At 52.8% G+C, this 25,667-nt stretch overlaps 2 protein-coding genes across 3 annotated transcripts in view; one reads left to right on the forward strand and one right to left on the reverse strand.

The window, feature by feature from the left end:
* Tbc1d16 (TBC1 domain family member 16) overlaps positions 1–13,585 on the reverse strand; it is a 68,975-nt gene extending 55,390 nt beyond the window's left edge. The window contains exon 1 of one of the 2 annotated variants that reach the window (XM_070031585.1): positions 13,515–13,585. The gene's annotated coding sequence lies outside the window, so the exon portion shown is untranslated. Of the gene's footprint in view, positions 1–13,485 lie in introns of both variants that reach the window. The other variant, XM_070031584.1, reaches the window with a different exon arrangement.
* Positions 13,586–14,854: 1,269 nt separating this feature from the next.
* Positions 14,855–25,667, forward strand: part of Ccdc40 (coiled-coil domain 40 molecular ruler complex subunit) — a 31,956-nt gene continuing 21,143 nt past the window's right edge. Inside the window, exons 1-8 of the mRNA XM_070031587.1 lie at positions 14,855–14,911; positions 18,416–18,464; positions 18,805–19,362; positions 21,510–21,597; positions 22,556–22,722; positions 23,381–23,464; positions 23,540–23,759; positions 25,452–25,609. Of these exons, the coding sequence (XP_069887688.1) occupies positions 14,883–14,911; positions 18,416–18,464; positions 18,805–19,362; positions 21,510–21,597; positions 22,556–22,722; positions 23,381–23,464; positions 23,540–23,759; positions 25,452–25,609 (1,353 nt within the window). The 5' untranslated portion in view covers positions 14,855–14,882. The remainder of the gene's footprint in view (positions 14,912–18,415; positions 18,465–18,804; positions 19,363–21,509; positions 21,598–22,555; positions 22,723–23,380; positions 23,465–23,539; positions 23,760–25,451; positions 25,610–25,667) is intronic.

A 25,667-nucleotide genomic window follows, 5' to 3' on the forward strand; every position in this document is an offset into this window, starting at 1 on the left:
ATCAGTACTCTGAGAACCAACATTGAATCCATAAAGGGATCCATTTCCTCCATGCAAACCACAATAGAAGCCACTGTCAACAGAGTGAATGAAATGGAAGGTCGAGTGTCAGATACAGAAGACAGAATACACCAACTGGACCAAAAAGTGACAGATATGGAAAAATTACTCAAATTAAACCAAAGGGATATTCAAGAGCAAGCAGATAATGCTAAAAAATTTAACCTTCGCATAATTGGAGTGGACGAAGGTGAGGAATTCCAGAGCAAGGGAATGCAACACCTATTTAACAAGATAATCAATGAAAATTTTCCCCACCTCAAAAACGACCATCTTAACTACATCACAAAAGCTTATCGAACACCCAACAAGCAAGACCCCAGGAGAAACACTTCTAGACACATTATAGTAAAAATGATAGATCTGAATAATAAGGAAACAATCCTGCATGCAGCAAAAATGAAGAAGGAGCTATACTACAATGGGAAAAAAATAAGAATTACTGCAGATCTCTCCACACAAACAATGAATGCAAGAAAAGCCTGGGAAAGCACCATACGAGCCCTGAGAGCCAATAACTGCCAACCCAGACTGATCTACCCGGCAAAGCTAGCATTCACATTTGATGGAGAACTGAAAACTTTTAATAGCAAAGAAAAACTAAATGAATACATAAACATTAAGCCAGCATTACAAAGAATTCTAAGAGGGGGGACACAACCTGAAGAAAGCAGCCAGGAACTGGGGCCTGCCCCAAACAGGCATTACTCAAAGTCTAACTGAGCAAGCACAGGAGGAAAGGAAAAAAGAAAAACTTAGGAAAACGGAATGGCAGGGACAACAATGCATCTCTCTATACTTTCTCTTAATATAAATGGGCTGAATTCGCCAATTAAAAGAAAACGAACTGAGGACTGGATAAGAAAACAAGACCCATCCATCTGTTGCCTTCAGGAGACCCACCTCTCAGCCAAACATACAAACAAACTCAGAGTGAAGGGGTGGAAAAGGATCTACCAATCAAACGCCCCCAGTAAGAAAGCAGGTGTAGCTATCCTGATATCTGACAAAATAAACTTTTCATTAAAATCAGTACAGAAAGACAAGGACGGACACTACATATTAATAAAGGGAACAATCCAAGAGGAGGATATAACCATCATCAACTTATATGCCCCAAATATTGGTGCACCCAGATATGTCAAACAAATGCTCTCAAACTTACAGAATAAAATAGATCCCAATACGATAATACTAGGAGACTTTAACACACCACTCTCACCAAAGGACAGGTCTACCAACCAGAGGATTGGCAAAGAAGCTACCGAATTAAGAGAGGCCATACTTCAAGCGGAATTAACTGACATCTACCGAGTATTTCACCCTAAAACAACACAGTACACATTCTTCTCAGCAGCTCACGGAACTTTCTCCAAAATAGACCATATCATAGTTCATGCAAGGAACTTAAGCAAATACAAAGGGATCGACATAATCCCCTGTATCCTATCTGACCACAGTGGAATCAAGCTAGCTCTCAATAACAAAGCATACCGCAGAAATTTCTCCAATACATGGAAATTGAACAGCACACTCCTTAACAATGCCTGGATAACAGAAGAGATCAGAGAAGAAATAAAGCACTTCCTACAACTCAATGAAAATGAAAACACCTCACAAAGAAACTTGTGGGACACAGCAAAAGCAGTCCTGAGGGGCAAATTTATTGCCCTCAGTGCCCACATCAAGAGAATGGAGACAGACCAAGTAAATAACCTCATGTTGCAATTAAAACAGCTAGAAAAACAGGAAAAAATGGAACCTAAAGCTACTAGAAGAAGCCAGATAACCAAATTAAAAGCAGAGATTAACCAATTAGAAAATCAGAAAACCATAACCAAAATAAACCAAACAAAAAGCTGGTTCTTTGAAAAAATAAACAAAATTGATGGCCCATTGGCTAGATTAATTAAAAAAAGAAGAGAGGAAACCCATATTAATAGGATTAGGGATGCCACGGGAAACATCACCACACGTACCCAAGATATCCAAACAATTCTAACAGACTACTTTCAAAAGCTATACTCTCTAAAGGAAGAAAATCGGGCAGAAATGGATGCATTTTTAGAGAAATACAAGTTGCCCAAACTGAGCAAAGAAGAAGTTAACCAATTAAATAAGCCAATATCCTATAATGAGATACAGGAAGCTATCAAAAGTCTTCCAACAAAAAAAAGCCCAGGACCAGATGGATTCACAGCAGAATTCTATAAGACCTTTAAACAAGAACTAATACCCATACTCCTCAAGCTCTTCAGAGAAACAGAGAAGGAAGGAGCTATCCCAAACTCATTCTACGAAGCCAATATCACACTCATCCCCAAACCAGGCAAAGACCCAACCAAAAAGGAGAATTACAGGCCAATCTCCTTGATGAACACAGATGCAAAGATCCTTAACAAGATTCTAGCTAACAGAATCCAGAAACACATAAAAAAAATAATTCACTATGACCAGGTAGGCTTCATCCCAGAGACACAGGGATGGTTTAACATACGTAAGTCAATAAATGTAATCCAACATATCAACAGAGCCAAGGTCAAGAATCACATGATTATCGCTACAGATGCAGAAAAGGCCTTTGACAAAATTCAACATTCATTCATGCTAAAAGCTCTGGAGAAAATAGGAATAGAAGGAACATTTCTAAAAACAATAAAAGCCATTTATGACAGACCAATAGCCAATATTATACTTAATGGGGAAAAGCTACAACCAATTCTCCTAAAATCAGGAACAAGGCAAGGATGCCCACTGTCTCCACTCCTCTTCAATATAGTCCTAGAACCCTTAGCCAGGGCAATAAGGCAAGAAAAAGATATTAAAGGGATCCTCATAGGAAAAGAAGAAGTTAAACTATCCCTTTTTGCAGACGACATGATACTATACCTCCACGATCCCAAAAACTCCATCCCCAAACTCTTAGAAATCATAAATCACTTTGGCAAAATAGCAGGATACAAAATAAACCCACAAAAATCAGTTGCCTTCCTATACACTGATAATGTACAGGAAGAGAGAGAAATAAAGGGAGCAACCCCATTCACAATAACCTCCCGAAAAATAAAATATTTAGGAATTAACCTAACCAAAGATGTAAAAGAACTATTTAATGAGAACTATAAAAAGTTAAAGAAAGAAATTGCAGAAGACACTAGGAAATGGAAAGACCTCCCATGCTCCTGGATAGGCCGACTTAATATAGTAAAGATGGTAATACTTCCAAAACTAATATACAAATTCAACGCAATTCCTATTAAAATCCCAATGACGTACATCACTGAAATACAGAAAACAGTCCAAAAATTCATATGGAACAACAAAAGACCTAGAATAGCCAAAACAATTCTAGGGGATAAAGACAATATGGGAGGGCTATCCATGCCGAACTTCAAACTCTACTACAGAGCTATAATAACAAAGACAGCATGGTACTGGCACAAAAACAGACCCGAAGACCAATGGAACAGAATAGAAGATCCAGAAATAAATCCACAGGCCTACAGCCAGCTGATATTCGACAAAGGAGCCAAAGACATACAATGGAAGAAACACAGCCTCTTCAACCGCTGGTGCTGGGAAAACTGGGCAGCCACATGCAGAAAACTAAAAGTGGACCCCAGCCTATCACCATGCACCAACATCAACTCAAAATGGATTAAAGACCTTAACATTAAACCTGAATCTCTGAAACTACTGCAGGACAGAGTAGGAGAGACACTTGAACTAATAGGCACAGGAAGGAACTTCCTGAACAGAGTCCCAGGGTCACAACAAATTGGAGAGAGACTCGACAAATGGGACTACCTTAAAATAAAAAGCTTCTGCACAGATAAAGCTATCGCAACCAAGCTAGAAAGACAACCAACTAATTGGGAAAAAATATTTACCAGCAATATATCAGACAAGGGGTTAACATCCTGTATATACAGGGAACTCAAGAAACTAATCCCTCCCAAACCCAACACACCAATTACTAAATGGGCAAGGGAACTAAAGAGGGACTTCTCAAATGAAGAAATAAAAATGGCAAAGAAACACATGAGGAAATGTTCATCATCCCTGGTGGTGAAGGAAATGCAAATAAAGACAACCCTGAGATACCACCTTACCCCAGTCAGAATGTCCCACATCCACAAATCAGCCAACGACAAATGCTGGAGGGGATGTGGAGAACGAGGAACGCTATTACACTGCTGGTGGGAATGTACACTCATACAACCACTTTGGAAAGCAGTCTGGAGGGTCCTTAGAAAGCTAAAGATTGACCTCCCTTACGACCCAGTCATACCACTTCTAGGCATCTACCCTGAACAACAGGAACCAATATACAAGGACACGTGCACCTCCATGTTTATTGCAGCACTGTTCGCAATAGCTAGGATATGGAAACAACCTAGATGCCCCACCACAGATGAATGGATCCAAAAATTGTGGTATCTATACACAATGGAATATTATGCAGCCATTAGAAATGACAAAATAATGGCATTTGCAGGGAAATGGATGGAGCTAGAAGGAATCATGTTGAGCGAGGTAAGCCAAGAACGAAGAGACAAACAGTACATGGTCTCCCTGATAAGTGGATGATGAATCCAAAAGGTTAGGTGATATGACAAAACTAACAGGACTTAAGAAACAAAGAACTCCCACTCATCTGGTTGAACCACTACTAAATATCCCCATGCTGCTGATCACATATATGGTATATAACATATGAGCACCGTTATATATTACAGACTGTGATAGACAATTTGCTCCAGGAAAGTTAGAATGAACTTGTGACTTTAAATGAGCATCATTATTCCACAATACTGTGAATTTCCGGAAATTAAGTAATCACTTAATCACGATCAAAAAAAAAAAAAAAAAAAAAGAACCTTGGGGAAGGGAGGGAGGGAGGGGATGGTAGGGGGAAAACAATGGAGGGGGTAACAATGTTCAAGAGGAAGTGGAAGTGTACTCATTACCTCACTCATGTAACTGTAACCCTCTGTATAGTATCTCTACAATAAAAAAAATATAAAAAAAAAAAAAAATCAGAAAATGAACTTTAAAAATCAGTCCCATTCAAACAGTTCATATTTTCTCTTGTATGTGGAGGCTAGATCCAAAGTACAAGCTTACATGATAACATATATAGGGTTTTATGCATACACACACAAACTGACTGAAGAATGGTATACTTAGGGGAGGAGTCCAAAGGTATGACTCCTCTGAACAACTAATGGACTGCTTAAAAAAAGAAAAAGATTACCAGGAGGCGATAACTGAGGGGGCAGGTACACAAAAGGAGGGAGGAAGGGTGAGTAAATGTAGTCATTATATTCATTGTGCATTATAAGAATTGAACTATGTAACTTGAGGGTAGGAATGGGAGGGGGAAATAGGGAAGCGCAATGGAAGGGGTGGCATTGATCATGATACATTACACTTATAACCTGACATATGGAATTGTAACTTCTTTGTGCAACTACTTAATGAAAAGTATCAGTCTCATTTTACAAGTTTGTTTCTAGGTTAAGAAGTTAAAAAATTAACAAATGTAATAAAAGTTTTGTAGTAATGAGAATTATAAAACATTAAATACCTGAGAAATAACCATTCTCATGAATGAGTTATTACAAAGTTACCAATTTGCCCCAGATTGATTTCCACTAAAAATAAAAATAAAATTCCAACGACAAAAAAAAAAAAAAAAAAAAAAAAAAAAAAAAAAAAAAAAAAAAAAAAAAAAAAAAAAAAAGAAATCAATGTTTTCATTTTGACAATGTTTTGCCACCACTGCAGATAATCAAAAGAATGTGCTGGAAGCACAGACCGTAGTCAGAACGAGCCTTTTTCCACCAGATGAGAAGCTGCGTGGCGCCTGCCTCAGTGAGGGGTGTCCCAGTGCCCCGGCCTCTCAGGAGACCTTTGTCCCTGCCTGAGCGGCCAGCTCCTCCCTCCAGATGGGCGGGGCAGGGGGTGCACAGGACCCCCCTCCAGTGTTCTAGGGAGAGGAGGCTGCTTTCTGGTGAACCAGGACCTTTCACCACTAGGCAATTCTGTCTCATTTTTAAAGTACATTTACTCCTTGGAAGAAGCTATTTGTATAAAAACGTATGCACATATGAAACAAAAAGAACAGATTTGCTCTTTCTCTGGGCTGTTTCCCAACCTCTGGTCCATCAAACTAGGAAGGAAGAACCCTTGACCTGTGTTAAGTTCATCCTGTGCCAAGCATGGTGGTACATGCTTGTAATCCCAGCACTCTGGAGGTGAGGCAGAAGAATCTCGAGTCCAAGGCCATGTCAAAAAGCAAGCAAGCAAACAGCAATGAAGCACCAAAAAGCGGAAAGAAGGGCAGGGTGCAGCTCAGTGGCAAAGCGCTTGCCTCAGATGATACATCCTGGCTTCAATCCTTAGTACCAAAAAAAAAAAAAAAAAAAAAGCTGGGTGCCAGTGGCTCACGCCTGTCACCTTAGCTACTCAGGAGGCTGAGGTCTGAGGACTGTGGTTCAAAGCCAGCTGGGGCAGGAAAGTCCATGAAACTCTTCTCTCCAATTAATCACAGAAAAAGCAGGAAGTGGAGCTGTGGCTCAAGTGACAGAGCACTAGCCTTGGGCAAAAGCAGCTCAGGGCCCTTCCCCCTCTCCCCCCAGTTCAAACCCCAGGATTAGCACAAAAAGAAGAGGATAAGGAGGAGGAATAGCAGCAGCAGCAGCAACAGCAGCAGCAGCTGAAAGAAGAGCTGTAGCGCAAGTGTTGGTATGCTAGCCTTAAGCAAAAAACCTCAGGGACAGTGCCCAGGCTTGAGTTCAAGCTCCAAGACTGGTACAAAAAAAAAAAAAAAAAAAGACTTGAGACAGGGATGCCGCCATCCAGACAGAAGGATGGTGCTAGTTGTAGTCAGGGGTGGATGAAGGCCATCATGGCATCGAGAGAGCTGGCCGGGGCTGGGGCTGGGGCTGGGGGCTGGCCTCCAGCAGGCTCAGTGGTCCCGTGGGAGGCCCTAATGCCTTGAATCCAACCCCCCCACCCCACCCACAGATGACCTTGAGTCCAGGTACGCATGACCTTGAGCAGCCCTTGGGCTTGACAGCGCAGGAGTTCATGTGTTGGCCCTAGGGACAGGGCCCTGGCATCTCTTGGGTCAGCAAGGGGCAAAGATGGCCATGCCTCATGGGAGATGCAGAAACCGAGTTCTAGAAAAGCAGCCTGGACAACAGAGCCGGAGCCAGCGGCCCAGCCAGGCACCCTGACGCCGCTGTCCCGGGGCCCTGGGAACTCTCCACCAGCCAGCTGGCTTTGCCTGGTTCTGTGAACTTGGGAGGGAGGCCTGCGTGGCACCGGATCAGCCCGTTCTGAAGGAGGCCGCGTCCTGAGCAGAGAGCTGCATCTCCAACTTCCACACCAGGAGGCTCCGGAACCGAGCGCGCCCGTCACCACTCCGGAAAGGACAGAGGCAGTCAGACAGCAGCGAATGGTGCCCTGCCGGCACAGGCTGTGAGCCGCTACTCAGGAGGCTACGATCTGAGGACCGAGGTTCAAAGCCAGCCTGGGCAGGAAATCCATGAGACACGTTATCTCCAACGAACCAGTAAAAAAGCTGGAAGTGGAGCTATGGCTCAAGTAGTAGAAAACCAGCCTTGAGCAATAAAGCTAAGGAATAGCACCCAGGCCCTGAGTTCAAGTTCCACTTACTGGCAAAAATTGTTAGGTTTTTAAAAAGAGGTAACCGAGTTAGAACAGCACCAGCACGCACGTGGTATTCAGATAAGGGGTTTATTCAGTAGACCTGCTGGGACCAGGCAAGGGTGGCACTCCACGTGGCTGGGAAAGGCCTGGGAATGAGAGAGAGCTGGGAAGAGAGAAAAGAGCAGAGAGAGGGGTAAGAACAGTAGCACTCACGTGGTATTCAGGTAAGGGGTAGACCTGCTGGGACCAGGCAAGGTTGGCACTCCACGTGGCTGGGAAAGAGAGAGAGCAAGAGAGCAAGAAAAGAGCAGCAAGAGCTAGAAACGAACAGAGAGAAAAAAAGAGGGAGTCTGGGCCTGGGCTAGCCCTTATGTAGGGTATGGGTGGGGAAAGGTGTGGCCACATCAAATTCAGATGTGACCTCAGCAGATGCAGATGTGACCTCTTCCAGGTGTCCCAGTTGCCTAGGTAACGCAGGCACTGGGTGGAGTCTTTGCTGCGAGGAGGGTGGAGTCTGCTTGCCATCCAGGAGCGGACCTTACAAAAATAAAAAATAACCCCCCGCCCCCCACAACTCCCGTGTGTGAGAATCTGTGAGAAGCTCCCGTCTGGGCTCAGTCTCCCCATCCCTTTGGGGAGTCTGGCGGTGCCAACCTGGTGACTGGCTCAGAGCGTGGAGATGGAATGAAGCCCAGATCCACGCCAAGCCTCAGCCCCGACATGCAAAAACAAACAACTCTCTGCGGCTGTAAAGGCGCGGTGCTGGTGTAAAGGCTCACTAAGCATGTCACCCGGTGGAGCGTGTGCTGGTCTCTCACTGGTGACCGCTAGGTAAGGCCAGATTTTTGCAAAAGGTCACTGTACAATTGCCAAGGGGGAAAAATGACTTGGGCTCCCCCCAATGAAAATACACCTGCTCCTAAAACTGGTAAAACAAAAACACCCTCTTCAGAGCCGTTCTTTCCCACTAACTGCAGCTCTGGAAGCGAGAGTCCCTGCGAGAACGCTGGGCTTGTGCTTGCGGCAGCCTCCGGGGAAAGTTACTGGGGGTGAAGCCAGCTAAAGTTGGCTTCAGGAGTTTTGAGGTAGTTGGGGGGGGGGGGAAGATGCAGGAAATGATGGAAGCCCAGACAGAAATGGGGAGAGAAGAGAGAGGGAGAGGGACAAGGAGACACAGAAGGCTGGGACTATGCTCAGTGGTAGAGCGCTTGCCTAGCATGCATGAAGCCCTGGGTTCCATTCCTCAGCACCACACACACAGAAAAAGCTGGAAGTGGTGCTGTGGTTCAAGTGGTAGAGTGCTAGCCTTGAGCAAAAAAAAGCACTGGGACAGTGCCCAGGTCCTGAGTTCAAGCCCCAGGACTGGCAGAGGTGGGGGGGTAGAGAGAGGGAGAGAGAGAGAGAGAGAGGGAGGAGGAGGAGGGGGAGGGGGAGGAGGAGGAGGAGGAGGAGGGGGAGGGGGAGGAGGAGGAGGAGGAGGAGGAGGAGGAGGAGGGGGAGGAGGAGGAGGAAGCAGGAGGAAGAGGACGAGGACGAGGAGGGGGAGAAGGAAAAGCAGGAAGAGAGGGACAGCAGATTGCTTCCTGCCCAGCCCCGTGAGGCGGCTCTGGGACAGGCTGTGCTGGGGACAGTGCCAGTGTGGGGAACAGTTGCTGAAGCACGTGCTCCCTCCACCCGCAGGAGCGCCTGGCCACTGGCACTGTCTCCCGGCAGCTCTGGTCACCACGGTGGTGGTACAGAGGGTGGGGTCCCTTCTAGCAAACGTTTACAAGGGGCCAAGTCAAGACATTTATTACCCAGAATTCCCAGCCCGGGCTGGGTGACTCACTAGTGCGGGGACCCTCCCGATGTGGAGAGGCCAGGCCCCCAGGAAAGCAGGCGGCCTGCCTTCTTCACCAACCAACCCCGGGCCTCGTGTGGAGGCTGCCGCAGCTGACGCCCCATCACACACACCCTGCAGCTCCCGCCTATCCCCATCCTCCATCCCCGGCAGCCACTGGGCCGTCCGATGCCCCCCCCAGGCCACACCCCGGGGCTTCAGGCCCTTCCTCTGGTTCAAGGCCAACAGTCCTGCCTCCCTCGTCTACCTGCAAGGCTGCGGTGATTACCTATGAGCGGGGCCCAGGCTCGCCCACCTCAGCCCTGTAACACAGGTCAGCTGTGGCGCCCCCTTGAAGTTGCACTCCCCGTAAAACGTTATTCACTCTCTGATTTGAATGCCATCCTGGGACTCTGAGCTCAAGGCCTAGGTGCTCTCCCCGAGCTTTTTTGTTCAAGCCTAGCACTCTTACCGCTTGAGGCACAGCTCCACTTCCAGCTTTGTGCTGGCTAACTGGAGACAAGAGTCTCACAGACTTTCCTGCCAGGGTTGGCTTGGAACCTGGATCCTCAGACCTCAGCTTCCTGAGTGGCTGGGCCGACAGGTGTGAGCCACCGGCGCCCGGCTCCCCTGTAACTCAATCTTCCTCTGCCATAACTTCACACAGGTGCTCAGCCCCTGAATCAGGCGTGGACATGTGAGGGGTTTTTCTCCCCGTGGGGCCCTCCTGGACTGCCCCCCCCCCCCGCAAGGCCAACCTCCATCACCAGGAGGCTGGACTCTCATTCACTGAGGAATGGACAAACGCTGTCAGAACTACAGACCGCAGGCGGACAGCTGTGCACCCACCACAGCGTCTGCCGTTGAAGCTTCCTCCCCCAAAGCCTTGGTTTCCAATTCCAGAATGAAGGAAAAAGCCTCTTCCAGAACCTTCCTAGGAAGACCAAGGGTAACGGGCAGCCTGCAGCTGCCCCTCCTCCCACCCCACATGCTTGTACTGTGGCCAGCCTCGGCCAGTGGGTTCAGGTGCCGGGGCATGGTGGTAGTATCACCCCAGATCTCCTCACTGCCCTGAGCTAGTAACTTCCTGAGCCACGCCCGCCGGTGACCACGGTGATGGCAGCAGCGTGGAGGCAGGCAGAGTGGGGGCCACGAGCGCTCAGAGAACGTCACTGGGCACAGCTCACAGCTGACGATGCCCCTGGCCCTTGTCCCAGGCTCTAAAGGCCCTAAGTTCTGGTCACCAGCAGAGATCGGTTCATCTGCTTTGCCCCAGAAGCCCGAGAGGATACAGAGATGTCCCATCAAACACCAGCCAGTGCCCGAGCAAGGACTGCTTCCCTCCCAGGAAGGATGACTCTGTGAGCTACTAGACATAACCCTAACTACTCAGCAGGCGGAGACCTCAGGATCTCGGTGCAGCGCCCACCCGGGAAGGGAAGTCTGTGAGGCTTACTTCCAATCTCGTACTGAACTATGGCTCAAGTGGTAGCATACCAGCCTTGAGTGAAAAAGCTAAGAATGCTCAGGCCCTCAGTTGAAGCCCCAGCACTGGCACAAAAAGTCCTTTGGCTTTCAATAATCCTTGTGACAAGCCTTTGAAGTATTATTATTTTTTGCCAGTCCTGGGGCTTGAACTCAGGGCCTGGGTACTGACCCTGAGCTTCGTTGGCTCAAGGCTGGCACTTTTCCACTTGAGCCACACAGGCAGGCACTCCTGACTTTTTCTGTGTATGTGGTACTGAGAAATCGAACCCAGGACTTCATGCGTGCTAGGCAAGCACTATACCACTAAGCCACATTCCCAGCCTAGTTGTATTAGTTTTACAGATGGGAAATTAAGACATAGAGGAGGAACTGTTGGGGTGAAGCAGTCTGTTTTGGGGTCATGTTCTTAACCACGGCACTTTGCTGCCTAACGCTGAGGCCAAGAGGCAAGTTCTACAAACTCAGTGGCTGTTTGCTCAGATGCCTCAAGTGAACGGACAGCCGTGGCCAGTAGTAATGGCTGCACCCCGTGCCTATTTCCTTCCATTTCTACCAGTCGTGGAGCAGTGCTTGCAGACAGCAGGCCCTGTGAAGATGCGGGCGGGCACAGGTTCCCTGGAGCCAGAAGACTCTGTACCTGAGGCCGTGCTGTCTCAGTCCTGGCCCACAGACTTAAAGGGGTCCCTTGGAGCCTCAGTATCCCCATATAAAATGGGGATGAACCACAGTTCTGCCAAGCCCCGGGGTGGGAAGGAGCTGTGCACTAAAACAAAAAAAACACGCATGAATCAAGCAATATGAACACACAGAGCCAGGCACCAACAGTTCACATCTGAAACCTTAACTACTCAAGAGGCTGAGCTCTGAAGATCTCAGCTCAAAGCCAACTAGGCAGATCAGCTCATTCACGTTCTTAACCACCAAAAAGCCAGAAGTGGAGTTGTAGCTAAGTGGTAAAGTGTGTGAAAAAGCTAAGGAGTAGCACCTCGGCCCTGAGTTCAAGCCCTAGTAACAGGTAAGGGAGGAAGGAAGGAAGGAAGGAAGGAAGGAAGGAAGGAAGGAAGGAAGGAAGGAAGGAAGGGAAAAGAAAACAAAGAGAAAAAGAAAGATTTAACACAATCATGGTAACTGGGTTAAATAACTCCGTGAGCAAGCATGTTCTATCTGTGTTCTGCTTACCATAAACTTTTCACTTTTATTTTTTGTCAGTCCTGGGCTTGAACTTGGGGCTTGGGCTCCGTCCCTGAGCCTCTCTGTGCTCAAGGCTAGCACTCTACCACTTAAGCCACAGCACCACTTCCAGCTTTTTCCGTGTTTGTGGTACTGAGGAATGGAACCCAGGGCTTCATGCATGCGAGGTGAGCACTCTACCACTGAGCCATCTTCCCAGCCCAACAACAACAAAATTATATATATATATATATATATATATATATATGCATATATATACGTATATATTAAGAAAAAAGTATGAGCCAGGTGCTGGTGGCTCACGCCCATAATCCTACTCAGGAAGCTGAGATCTGAGGATCGCAGTTCGAAGCCAGCCTAAGCAGGAAAGCCCCATGAGGCTCCCATCTCCAATAAACTACTCAGAAAAAGCCAGGAGTGGCGCTGTAGCTCAAGCGGCAGAGCTAGCCTTGCGCAGAGGCTCAGGGGCAGCGCCCAGGCCCTGGGTTCAAGCCCCAGGACTGGCAAAACAAGAAAAAGAATGAAACAAGAATGGACTACAAAACAGAGCACCCACAATCAGCAGACTCGCGAGCCCCAGGCGCCCCGGGGGAACTCCGAGGCTCAGGCCCGCCGCCTGCGCCCCCGGTTCACTCAGCCTGCGCGTGGCCACCGGCCGCGCGGGGACCGGCGGCGGGGCAGCAGCGCCGGCCTCCTCCTCGTGCGGGGGGGGGGGGGCGCCCCGAGTGCGCAGGGCCCGGGGAGGAGGAGCGGTCGGGGGGGGGGCCGGGCCGGCGGGCAGCGCGCGCCCCGGGGCCGACGGGAAGCGCGCGCCCCGGAGCGCGGACCCGGAGCAGAGCCGCCGCCCCCGGGCGCGCGCCGCCGGGGCGCCGGGCGCATTCGGGGGCCGCCCCCCGCCCGCTCCGCGTGCTCCGCCGATCCCGACAGACAAAGGCCGAAAGTTCCCCGGCCCAGCGCGCCGGGCACGCGGGGGCCGGACGCCCGGAAGGAGGCCCGCGCGCGCCCCGGGCGCCCCACCCGCGGCGGGGAGGGTCCCCGGGAGGCCCCGGCCGATCCGGGTCCTCCCGTGACGCCCTGCGACGCCCCGCCCCGCGCCCCCCGGACGGCGGCGGACCCCGGCCCTCCCGGACGCCGCGGCCGCGGCCCGCGCCCTCCCCCCGCGCGCCGCGGATGGGCGCTGCCCCCTCGGGAGCGGACCCCGCCCCCTGGCCCCGGACAGGCCCTCCGCCCTCCCCCCCGATACCCACCCGGGTCCCGCCGCGGGGGCCGGACTCACGCCGGTTCCAGGATCCGCCGCCGCCGCCGCCTCCGCTGCAGCCCCGGAGGCTCCGCGGGGCGGGGACGCGCAGGGAGGCTCGGCCTCGGCTCCGCCCCCAGCCCCGCCCCGGGACACGCCCCGCCCTGCTTCCTCCAAACCCCGCCCCCGATCTGCCAGAGCTCCGCCCGCAGTCCGACCGGACCCGCCCAGCTCCGCCCTGGCCCCGCCCCGACTCCGCCCCCTGTCGGCGGGCCGGAGAACTCCAGCCTCAGCCGGGCGTCAGGTCCCTGGCCGGCCTCACCCAGCACGGCAGCCCACGCGCCGCGAGGGTCCACGGGGCCGCTCGCCAGAGCCTGCAGGGGGCCCCGGCTCCTCGAGCCCGCACCAGGCCTTCTGTCCCCGGCTCCCGGGGGTCCCCGGGTCCCGGGGGTCCCGGTGCCAGGTTGGGCGCATGCCGCTGTCGCCCTCTGGACAGAGTCCCAGCCTGGCGGAGCAAACACACATTTGTGCTTCAGTGTGTCCCACACCTGTGTGTCCCCACACCTGAGTGTATCCACACCTGAGTGTACCCACACACCTGAGTGTCCCCACACCTGAGTGCATCCACACCTAGTGTATCCACACACTTGTGTACCCACACCTAGTGTATCCACACACCTGAGTGTGTCCACACACCTGAGTACCCACACACCCGTGTATCCACACACCTGAGTGCATCCACACACCTGAGTGTACCCACACACCTGAGTGTGTCCACACACCTGAGTGTACCCACACACCCGTGTATCCACACACCTGAGTGTACCCACACCTGAGTGTATCCACACCCCTGAGTGTACCCACACACCTGGGTGTATCCACACCCGAGTGCATACACACACCTGAGTGTATCCACACACCTACCTGAGTGTACCAGCACCTGTGTAACCACACACCCGAGTGTATCCACACACCTGAGTGTATCCACACACCTGAGTGCATCCACACCCCTGAGTGCATGCACACACCTGAGTGCATGCACACACCTGAGTGCATGCACACACCTGAGTGTATACACACACCTGAGTGTACCCACACCTGAGTGCATCCACACACCTGAGTGTATACACACCCCTGAGTGCATGCACACACCTGAGTGCATCCACACCCCTGAGTGCATGCACACACCTGAGTGCATACACACACCTGAGTGTGCCCACACCTCTGAATGCATGCACACACCTGAGCGTGCCCACACCTGAGCGTGTTCTCGCCTGAGCATCTGCACACTGGGTGCTGCGGTCCCCCCGCACGCGCGCCCGGCCCGCGGCCCCGCCCCCGGACAGGCCCCGCCCCCGCCCCGCCCCTGCGCCGCCGGATGTTGACGCCGTCGCCTAGCAACGCAAGATGGCGGCGCCCGGGGACCCGGCCGGCGGGTAATGGGGACGGTGGCGGCGGGGGCGGCGGGTCACGGAGACGGGGCGGCGGGGACGGCGGGGCCCGCGGGGGGGCGGCGGGGGCGGCGGGTCACGGGGACGGGGCGGCGGGGACGGGGGACGGAGGGGGGCGGCGGGGACGGCGGGTCACGGGGACGGGGCGGCGGGGACGGCGGGTCACGGGGACGGGGCGGCGGGGACGGCGGGGCCCGCGGGGGGCGGCGGGGGCGGCGGGTCACGGGGACGGGGCGGCGGGGCCCGCGGGGCTCGGTGCTCTGCGGCTGCGCGCCCCACGCCGTCCCCGCCGTTCGTCCCCGCGCTCTCCCGCCTCTGCCCGCTCCGCCCGCACCCTCGGACCCTGCGGGCCACCGGCCCCCCCAGCGCCGCTCCTCCCGGGGCCGCGTCCTCCCTCCCCCCCTCCCTCGCTGCCCTCCCTCCCTCCGGCTCCCCGCCCCGGCGCCCTGCGGTAACCATGGCAACCGCGGGCGGCCCTGCTGGCTGCGGGGCGCCGGTCCACGACAGCCCCGCGCCTCCGTCCCGCGGGGTGGACCCCGCGCACGGGCGGCCCGCGGCGCCGGGGCCCGGCCCGGAGTGCACGCGCGCGGGGCGAGCGGCCCGGCCACGCTCCGTGCCAGGGTCCTGCGGTCGCGCGGACGCCTGGGTGCTGACTGGCGCGCGCGTGTGTGTGTGTGTGTGTGTGTGTGTGTGTGTGTGTGTGTGTGCGTGTGTGTGTGTGTGCGTGCGTGTGTGTGTGTGTGTGTGTCCAGGCTTAGTCCAGCCCGCCCGGCGCCGGGGCGCACGCGGTCATCCCAGCTGCTCAGGACTCTGAGGTCTGAGGATCGCGGTTCAAAGCCAGCCCGGGCAGGAAAGTCTGTGAGGCTTTCAGTGAACCACCAAAAGGCCAGAGTGGAGCTGTGGCTCAAGCGGTAGAGCGTCAGCCTTGTGCACAAAAGCCCTGGGACCGTGCCCAGGCTTGAGTTCAAGCACACACCACACACACGCGCACACACACACACAATTTGTATGTACTGCCACGGGAAGAGTAAAGGTAAAGCATTGGCTACTGTGTGATTTCTAATTTCAAGCAGAGGCAGTGACTGGAAGGACCAGAATGAATCCGAGTGTACCTTCCATTTCTGGCTGTGAAACATGGTTGCCTTGGAAGGCCAGGGAAATCACAAGATTTCCATTGTCTGTGAAGCACTTACATTAGTTTGATTTTTTAAAGAAAACATATATGAATATATAGTATATACATTTAGTTTTATTGTAACAAAGCATCTTGTACACTTTGTAATTTTTTTGTTGTTGGTCATGGGTCTTGAACTCTGGGCCTGGGCGCTGTCCCTCAGCTCTTCAGCTCAAGGCTAGCACTCTACCACTTGAGCCACAGCACCACTTTAGGCTTTTTCTGCTTATGTGGTGCTGAGAAATGGAATCCAGGGCCTCAGGCATGCAAGGCAAGCGCTCTACCACTGAGCCACCTTCTCTTGTACACTTTTATTTTGTTTTACTTTGTCGGTTGCGAGGGCCTGGGCACTGTCCCTCAGCTCTTCAGCTCAAGGCTAGTGCTCGACCACTTGAGCCACAACGCCACTTCCAGCTTTTTCTGCTTATGTGGCGCTGAGGAATCGAACCCAGGGCCTCATGCATGCAAGGCAAGCACTCTACCACTGAGCCACCTTCCCAGCCCCTCTTGTACATTTTTAATGCTTAAAACTAAGCATCAGGGCTGGGAAGGTGGCTCAGTGGTAGAGCGCTTGCCTTGCATGCCTGAGGCCCTGGGTTCCATTCCTCAGCACCACATAGGCAAAAAGAAAAAAAGCCGGAAGTGGCGCTGTGGCTCAAGCGGTAGAGCACTAGCCCTGGGCTGAAGAGCTGAGGGACAGCGCCCAGAGTTCAGGCCCCACGACTGGACCCAAAAAAAAAAAACAAAACAAAAAAAAAAAACTAAGCATCATTTTTCCTTTCCAATCAAAACAAAATTTAAAAATATGTGAACAAAATTAAATAGAGAATATCAGTTCTGAATAAGATCCTACAAGACCTGCTGATTCTGCCACAAGGTGACAGGGCTCAAGTCATCATGAGGAGAGAATTTTATTTATTAGTTTATTTTGCCAGTTCTGATGCTTGAATTCTGGAGTTGGGCACTGTTCCTGAGCTCCCAGACTTTCCTACCCAGGCTGGCTTCAAACTATGATCCTCAGATCTCAACCTCCTGAAGTAGCTAGGATTACAGGTGTGAGACACCGGCACCCAGCAGAGAATTTTATTTAATAAGTATTGTCTTAAACTGCAGGGATATCTGTTGAACATCACAATTAAACATGCCAAAGGAGAAGCCATATCTTAGTTGGTATCTTTGTGTTTTTCTTCTTGTTGTTGTTGTTGGTTGTGGGGCTTGAACTCAGGGCCTGGGTGCTGGCCCTCAGCTCTTCAGCTCAAGGCTAGCTCTTTACCACTTGAGCCACAGCGCCACTCTGACTTTTTCTACTTATGTGGTGCTGAGGAATCAAACCCAGGGCCTCATGGATGCAAGGCAAGCACTCTACCACTGAGCCACCTTCCCATGACCTTAGTTAATATCTTTAATAGACCAAAAAAGTTTTTTCTTGTGCTGGTAGTAAGGCTTGAACTCAGGGCATGTCCCTTATCTTTTCCCACTCAAGGCTGATGCTCTACCACTTGAACCACTGCTTCTCTTCTAGCTTTTTAGTTAATTGGAGATAAGAGTCTCATAGACTTTTCTGCCTGGGCTAGCTTCTCATTGCAATCCTCAGATCTCATCCTCCTGATTAGCTAGGATCATAGGCTCAAACCTCAGGCCCCTTGCAAACCAAAACAATCACTTAAGGATTTGTTTATGTCAAGGTCTTTTTTGCTGTCTAATGTCTGTTTCCCAAGGATGTGGATACAGAGCCATTTTGGATACAGAGCCATTTTCATACAGATCTTTGGTGTAATCACAAAGGTTCCAATTAGTGTCCTAAAGTGCTATATTTAGTTAAAAATTAAGAAAATATGATTGTCTAATTAGATACTGGCAAACCAAAACAATCAAAATAAGAGATTCTTATCTCCAATAAACTACTCCGAGAAAGCCAGAAGTAGTGTTGTGGCTCAAATGGTAGAGCACTAGCCTTGAGCACAGGCACCGGGCCCTGAGTTCAAGCCCAGAATTAAAGAAGAACAGATAGTCTTGATGCCGTGGCTGAGAAGCGAAGGAAGCCTGGAGCTTGTCCCTGCTGTGGACCGTCTCTGCTCGCGTCCAGATGGGCCGGGTATAGCACAGGAGACCTCCTCTTGTTTCCACCACTGGGTTTTTCATTCATGGTTGGAGCAAACTTAGGGCACTTTGGGCCCCCTGACAGGCAGGTTGTAGTGGGTGACAGGAGGAAGTCTTGGCTGGCAGCTGAGCAGAGGCAGAGAGGGTACGGGAGGGAGGGGAGGGGAAGACCCAGAGGGCACCAGCACCCACTGCACAGCTTTCTCTGAAAACAGGTCTCCCCCGGAAGGCAGATCGACTTCTGAGGAAGAAGAGGAGGATGTGGTAAAGTACCCACTTGGGGAGCTGTGGTGGTTCGGGCTTGGTAGGAGGTAGGCAGAGCTAGGACTCTGGTCAGAGGGGCGATCACCCTTTTGCCTTGCATTGAGACAGACTCATTTTGGATACCGAGAAACCAAGGTCCCCGCTGCCTGGCCTCAGGAGCGGCCGGGGTGTCCTGCTCGTAGAGCACCCTGAGTTTTCCAGAACAGAGTGCTAAAACAAAGCGTGCAACAGGACTGTGGAAAACAGAGTCTAGATAAAGCCCGCCACCACGTCTCACTGAGGGGGGAGGGGTCATGGGTCCTTTGTCACATGTCCGGGGTTTCCTGGCCACCCATTCCAGGCGCCAGTGGCTGGGAAGAGCAGTGCAGCTGAAGACCCTGCAGGTGCTTCTGAGTGGCCCGAAGGGGAAGCGCAAGACCAAGACCTGAGAGACGCCACAGGAGGGACCGGAGGTGGGATAGAAGAGGAGACGGAAGTGGAAATGGAAGGAGAGATGGAAGGAGAGTTGGAAGGAGAAATGGAAGAAGAGATGGAAGGAGAGATGGAAGAGGAGACCGAAGGGGAGATGGAAGAGAGAACTGAAGGCGAAACGGAAGGAGAGATGGAAGGGGAGATGATCGAAGGAGAGATGGGGGGAGAGATGGAATTCTTGGGGGCAGAGGAGGACAAACAGGTATTTTATGGCTATATGGAAGAAGAGCCAGCCAGATATTCTGAGCCGCCCTACCCAGAATTCATTTCCGAGGAAATGTCTGGAAAAGTGAGACCCGAATTCCTTCCTGACATTTCCCAAGAGCTGGAGCTCTCACCAGAGCTCGTGAGCCCACTGGAATCGAGAGGGGCTGAGTTCGAGGGGTCCAGCGAGATGGTCGACCCTTTGAGTACAGTAGGCAGCGGGGTGAGTAGGCCTGAGCCGGCCCTGTGCCCCATGCCGGTGCCCGTGCCCCGGGCTCTTCAGCCTGTTCACACCCGTGCACTCACTCCCTGTCGGGATTCCTCAGCACACTTGGTCTCACTGCCCCGGCTCCCAACCCCAGGCCATCCGCTGAGCACCCAGGTTCCAGTGTCCAGAGCAGCGTTCCGTGAGGAAGCCACACTTGGGGGGGGGGGTAACACGTGCACTTTGAGACACATGAAATGTAGGTGGAGAGAAGGGGGAACAGAAATGTTTGTTTCTAGTCTTCAGTGGGACTGGAAGTTGAACTGGGAGCCTCACACTTGCTTTGCAGACACTTTGCTTACTTGAACACTAAGTACTTTTTTGCTTTAGTTACTTATGAGTTAGGATCTGACTCTGTGTGTGTATGTGTGTTGGTCATGGGGCTTGAACCCTGGGCCTGAGCACTGTCCCTTCAGCTCTAGGGGAGCGTTCTACCACTTGAGCCACAACACCACTTCTGGTTTTCTGGTGGTTCTTTGGGGATAAGAGTCTCATGGACTTTCCTGCCAGGGCTGGCTGTCAACTATGATCCTCAGATCTCAGCCTCCTGAGTAGCTAGGATGACAGGCGTGAGCCACCAGCGCCCAGCTGACTTTTTTTTTTAATGCTGGGAGTGGCCTGGACCACCATCATCCTATTTTTTCTTCCTTTTTTTCCAGGTATCTGGGATGACAGGTTCTTGCCACCACACACAGTTATTGGCTGAGACAGGATCTCTAACTTTTTTTCATGAGTTGGCTTTGAACTTTGATCCTCCTGATCACCAACCACTCTTCCCCCCCCCCCCCCCCCAGTAGTAGGATTACTGGTATGAGCCACCAGCACCTGGCTTCAAAGTTGCCCTTTACCTTTTTCTATTACATAAAGGTGATCTGGGGAAAGTACTTTCCATCTTGCTTATTTACAAAGATGAATTGGGAGGGGTTCTGGAGTTTGAATCCAGGGCTTGGGGCTGGAGGTGTGGCTCTATTCATAGAGTACTAGCCGATGAGCAAAATCATCAAATACTGAGTTTGAGTCCTGGTCTTGGACAAAAGAAAAGAACCCAAGGCTTTTCCCTTGTTAGCCAGGTGGTCTACCACCCGTGCTGCTCCCACAACCTTTTTTGCTTAAGTTTGTGTGCTTTAGTTGTATTTTCAAATAGGCGCTCACATGTTTGCCCCAGGCCAGCCTGGGCCGATGAGACTCCTACCTCTGAGTTCCCGGCAGCTGGAGCCACAGCACTGCCTGCCCCTGCAGCCCTGATGTGGCCAGTGGGTTTTGTGGCCTTTTGACTCCCACCCACCTTCATTTCTGTGTCTCCCATAGATGTTGTCCCTTCTCCTTTCCCACACCACCCCTCTTTAGGGAAATTTTACAAGTGCCGCTTCCAGCCTTTTCTGTGTCTGTGGTACTGAGGAATGGAACCCAGGGCTTCATGCATGCTAGATAAGCACTCTACCACTAAGACACATTCCCAGCCTGTGTTTTATTGTTACAATAAAGATGATATGCAAGCCAGATACCAGTGGCTCATACCTGTTATCCTAACTAGTCAAGAGACTAAGATGTGAGGATCAAAGTTCAAAGCCAGCCTGGGCAGGAAGCCCATAAGACTCTTATCTCCAATTAATCACAGGAAAAGCCAGAAGTGGCACTGTGGCTCAAGTGGTAGAGTGCTCATCTAGAGCAAAAGGAGCTCAGGGACAGCGCCCAGGCCCTGAGTTCAAGCCCCAGGCCTGGCAAAAAATCAATCAATCAATCTATGGAGGATTGCAGTTACGTAAGTCAGGCAATGAGTACATTTCATTTTGGACAGTGGCCCTCCTTCCCTCACACTTCTGGCTTTTTAGTGGTTCGTGGGAGATAAGGGTCTTAGGGGCTTCCTGCCTGGCTGCTTGGTTGGTCGGATCTCAGCCTCCCAAGTCTCTAGGGTCAAGGGCACGAGCCACCAGAGCCGGCATAGGCTCTAGCTCTAAAAGCTCTGCCACATCCCAACAGCTCCTCCCTAGGGACCCGGCCCCGGGGCCCCATGGTGGGGGCAGGGGGCCCACAGTGGCACCACATCCACGGTGCCGCAGTCGCCAGTAATTAATAAGAACGAATTAATTGTCCCCTTGCCACAGACCTTTCCCATGGGCCTGGAGCACCGCTTCAGACTGAGCCTCCAGAGCAGCTTGTCATCTGAGACGGACCAGACCCTCCTACAGGCAGGTACGCTGACACCCCCAGCCCCAGCCCCACCCCGGCGCTGGGCTGCTGCCAGCATCCCTCCTCACAAAGCAGGCTGCCCGTCCAGCACCAGCGTAAACACATCAGCACTGCAGAGAGCATTTACTAAGAGCCCACTTAGTCCCAACAGTCGGCCGTGTGCAGAGGAGGACCTGCATGCAGGTCATTCAGAAAGTTGTCCAGCCAACAGGCAGCACGGGGTCATCATCAAGAGTCCACAAGAGCCACATGCAGGTGGCTCACGCCCGTCATCCTAGCTACTCAGGAGTCTGAGATCCGAGGATCACAGTTCAAAGCCAGCCCGGGCGGGAAAGTCTGTGAGACACTTATCTCCAATGAACCACCAGAAAATCGGAAGTGGCGCGCTGTGGCTCAAGTGGTAGAGCGCTAGCCTTGAGCTGAAGAGCTGAGGGACAGCGCCCAGGCCCAGAGTTCAAGCCCCATGATTGAGCAAAAAAAAAAAAGAACAGAGCTGGGCACAGTGTGTCACTCCTGTGACCCCAGCACTTGGGAGGTAGACAGGAGGATGGCAGTTCAAAGCTAGCCTGGGCTTACACATTTGCATGACTGAGTCTCAGTGATGAGGCGCCTGATGCCTGTCGTCTCCAGCCGCACAGGGAGGCACAGCAGATCGCAGCGCAGTGGGATTGGGCATAAGACAAGACCTTACCTCAAAAATAACCAAAGCAAGAAAGGGCTGGGGGCATGGCTCGAGGGGCGACACACCTGCTTAGGAGACACAGGCCCTACAAGGCCCTAGTTCAATGCTCAGCGCCTCCAGCCACAAAGCGCAGATAGAATGGGCGGTCCCAAGGGCGTGCTCCCAGCCCTTGCTTGGCTTCCCTGGTTTTCCTTGTTTTAGATCCATTGCACTGCCCGTGGGTGGGGCCAGCTTTGCTGCCACCTCCCCCAAAATATGACGTTTGCCCTCCTCCCTCAGCTATGCCCTCACTGGGGCCCCAAGGCCGGAGTGATTCCCTGGAGGCATTCCTGGCTCGGATCCAGCTCACCCCTGAGGAAGCCGCCCTGGTGGGCGTGGAGGAGTCTGAGGGCAGCGAGGACTTGGGAGACGATGGGTCCCGCACCGTGGTTTTGGACCCAGACCACGTAAGATTCCCGGGACTTGCTTTTGCCCTGTGTAGAAGAGTCACTCGGGCCGTGTGGTCTTCCAGCCCCCTGGGTCCAGATCTGCCCGCCACAGGCACATCTAGCCCCTGCTTCCTACCCGAGGGGTTTCAGATTCCCATGCCCAAAGTGTGAGTCCCCCACTTCCGCTTGCTGGCCTGGGCCTGGGAGGGTGGGGTTGGGCAGCCCTGGGCTCCACAGCCTTTGTGTAATAAGGAGAAGGACTCCAGGCCTTGCGTCCTAGTGGAGTCTAGGGACACACTCATTGCCTTGAAGGGGCCTTATCTCATCCCCCCCCCCTCCGCCCCCACCCCTGCCCGCCCGGCCCCTGGTGAAGTCCAGCTCTGGTCTGAGGGAAAGCAGGGCTCACAGGCTGCACAACGTCACTGGACGCTGACACCCTCCGGCCCCTGAGAAAGGGACCGCCTGAGGGAGCTGGCCTGCCTTTTCAGCGGGACCCTCAGCCCCTCCGTGCCTGCAGGAGCCCAGGGGTGCCCTGAATTTGTGGCTTCCAGAAGAAAAATACCAAGAAGATATGGGGCACAACTGCTGCTGGAATCACACACGCATGCACACGCACAAACGCGGAGGGGAGCCGTGGCCCCAGCGGGGGCTGACCGCCGGCGGTCTTGTGTTTCAGCCGCTGATGGTCAGGTTCCAGACCACCCTGAAGAGCTACCTCAACCGGCAGATCGAGAAGCTAAAGCTGGAGATTCAGGAGCTGGTACGCGGGGTCCCGGCTGCCCAGGCCCGGACAGGCCCCGCCTGCATCCTCGTGACCCTCTTCTCCTGGGTGCAGGAAGTGGGCACCAAGCAGAGGCGGAGCCAGCGTCAGGAGCTGGGCGTGAATCTCTACGGGATCCAGCAGCACCTGGCCTACCTGCAGATGCAGCTGGAGAAGAGCCACGACCGCCACTCCCTGGCCTCCTGCGAGAGGCGGCAGAAGGAGGATGAGCTGCAGGAGCTGCGCGCGCTCTACACCAAGACCTACGAGGAGGCCAGCGAGGCGCGCAAGAAGCGTGCGTGCAGCCGGGGCCTGGGGTGGGGGATTCTAAACCGTCCTGAGGGGCTGGGAAGGTGGCTCAGTGGTAGAGAGCTTGCCTGGCATGAATGAAGCCCTGGGTTCCATTCCTCAGCACCACATAAACAGAAAAAGCTGGAAGTGGCGCTGTGGCTCAATTGGTAGAACACTGGCCTTGAGCTGAAGAGCTAAGGGACAGTGCCCGGGCCCAGAGTTCAGGCCCCACGAACAACAAAAAATAAATAAAACCGTCCTGAGGAAAACAGCTGGAGCGCATACACATCCAGTTGTTGCCCTCCTCCCTCAGCTATGCCCTTACTGGGGCCCCAAGGCCGGAGTGATTCCCTGGAGGCATTCCTGGCTCGGATCCAGCTCACCCCTGAGGAAGCCGCCCTGGTGGGCGTGGAGGAGTCTGAGCCAGGCGCTGGTGGCTCACGCCTTGTAATCCTAGCTATTCAGGAGGCTGAGATCTGAGGATTGCGGTTCAAAGTCTGCTGGGGCAGGAAAGTCCCTGAGACTCTTATCTCCAATAAACCACTAGAGAACCGGAAGTGGTGCTGTGGCTCAAGTGGTAGAGCACTGGCCTTGAGCTAAAGAGCTGAGGGACGGTACCCAGGCCCAGAGTTCAAGCCCCATGACAAACAACAAAAAAACAACTGGACCTGGGGGAAGGGGGAGAGGGAGGTCTCTAGACCGCATACTCTGGATTTGCTGCTGGCACCAACTAGCGGTGGTCGTCCACACCTAACACAGGCACAAACGGGGAGTCAGGGGTGCGGGGCCACAGGCCCAGCCTCAGTCAGGGGTGTGGAGAGAGTAGAGAGAGCAGACAGAAAGGAATTTTATTTTCCGGTCCTGGGGCTTGAACTCTGGGCCTGGGCACTGTCCCTACGCTCTTCAGCTCAAGGTAAGCACTCTACCACTTGAGCCACAGCACCACTGCTGGTTTTCCATGGTTTATTGGCGCTGTCCCTACGCTCTTCAGCTCAAGGTAAGCGCTCTACCACTTGAGCCACAGCACCACTGCTGGTTTTCCATGGTTTATTGGAGATAAGAGTCTCATGGACTTTCCTGCCCTAGCTGGCTTTGAACTGTGATCCTTAGATCTCAGCTCCCTCAGTAGCTGGGATTACAGGCGTGAGCCACCAGCACCCAGCTGAATTTGAATTTGGTTAAAGGAATTAGTTCCTGAGGGTTTATGGAACTTTTGGGTGGGTAGGCAGTGCAGCCTCCTGGAGGCCCAGCCTCCAGGGCGGCCTCCCTCTCACTGGCCACAGGGAGAGAGCTTTGGTGGAGCTCAGCCTCCCTTTAGCATTGGGGTCATGGGGCCTTGGGCCTCTGTATGAATTTGCTCGCTGTTAACAGGTAAGAAACCTGTGAAATAGACACAAGATTTGGTCATTCAGCCCTACTCATACAGCAGAACATGTTGTAGTTGGTGAGTGTAGATTGTGTACCTCTCTCTTTTCTCAGTCTCTATTTCGCAGCAGAGTCTGGGTCTTTATGGTTTAAAAGCCATTCTCAGGCTGGGTGTGGTTACACAGGCCTGTAGTGCCAGCTCTCGCAGGCTGAGGCCTGAGGATCTTGAGTTAGAGGCCAGTCTGGGCTACACAATGGAGGCAGGGTCACCTGCCTCGCGCCGGAGGAAGGGGTTGAGGACAATCCTGAGCGCCCCTCCTCTCCTCCCCAGTGGCCGCCCTGCAGACGGAGATGGAGAACTTGGCCCTGAACCTCTTCTACATGCAGAACATAGACCAGGACGTGCGGGACGACATTTCCGTGATGAAGCAGGTGGTGAAGAAGGCAGAGATGGAGCGGATGCGGGCTGAAGTGGAGAAGAAAAAGCAGGTGTTTATGCGGCCCCTGGGGCACACAGCCCCCCCCCATGGGCCTCAGCTGCTGCCCG

Source organism: Dipodomys merriami, unplaced genomic scaffold (assembly GCF_024711535.1).
Source record: "Dipodomys merriami isolate MVZ:Mamm:240054 unplaced genomic scaffold, mDipMer1.0.p SCAF_202, whole genome shotgun sequence".
Taxonomy (NCBI): Eukaryota; Metazoa; Chordata; class Mammalia; order Rodentia; family Heteromyidae; genus Dipodomys; species Dipodomys merriami.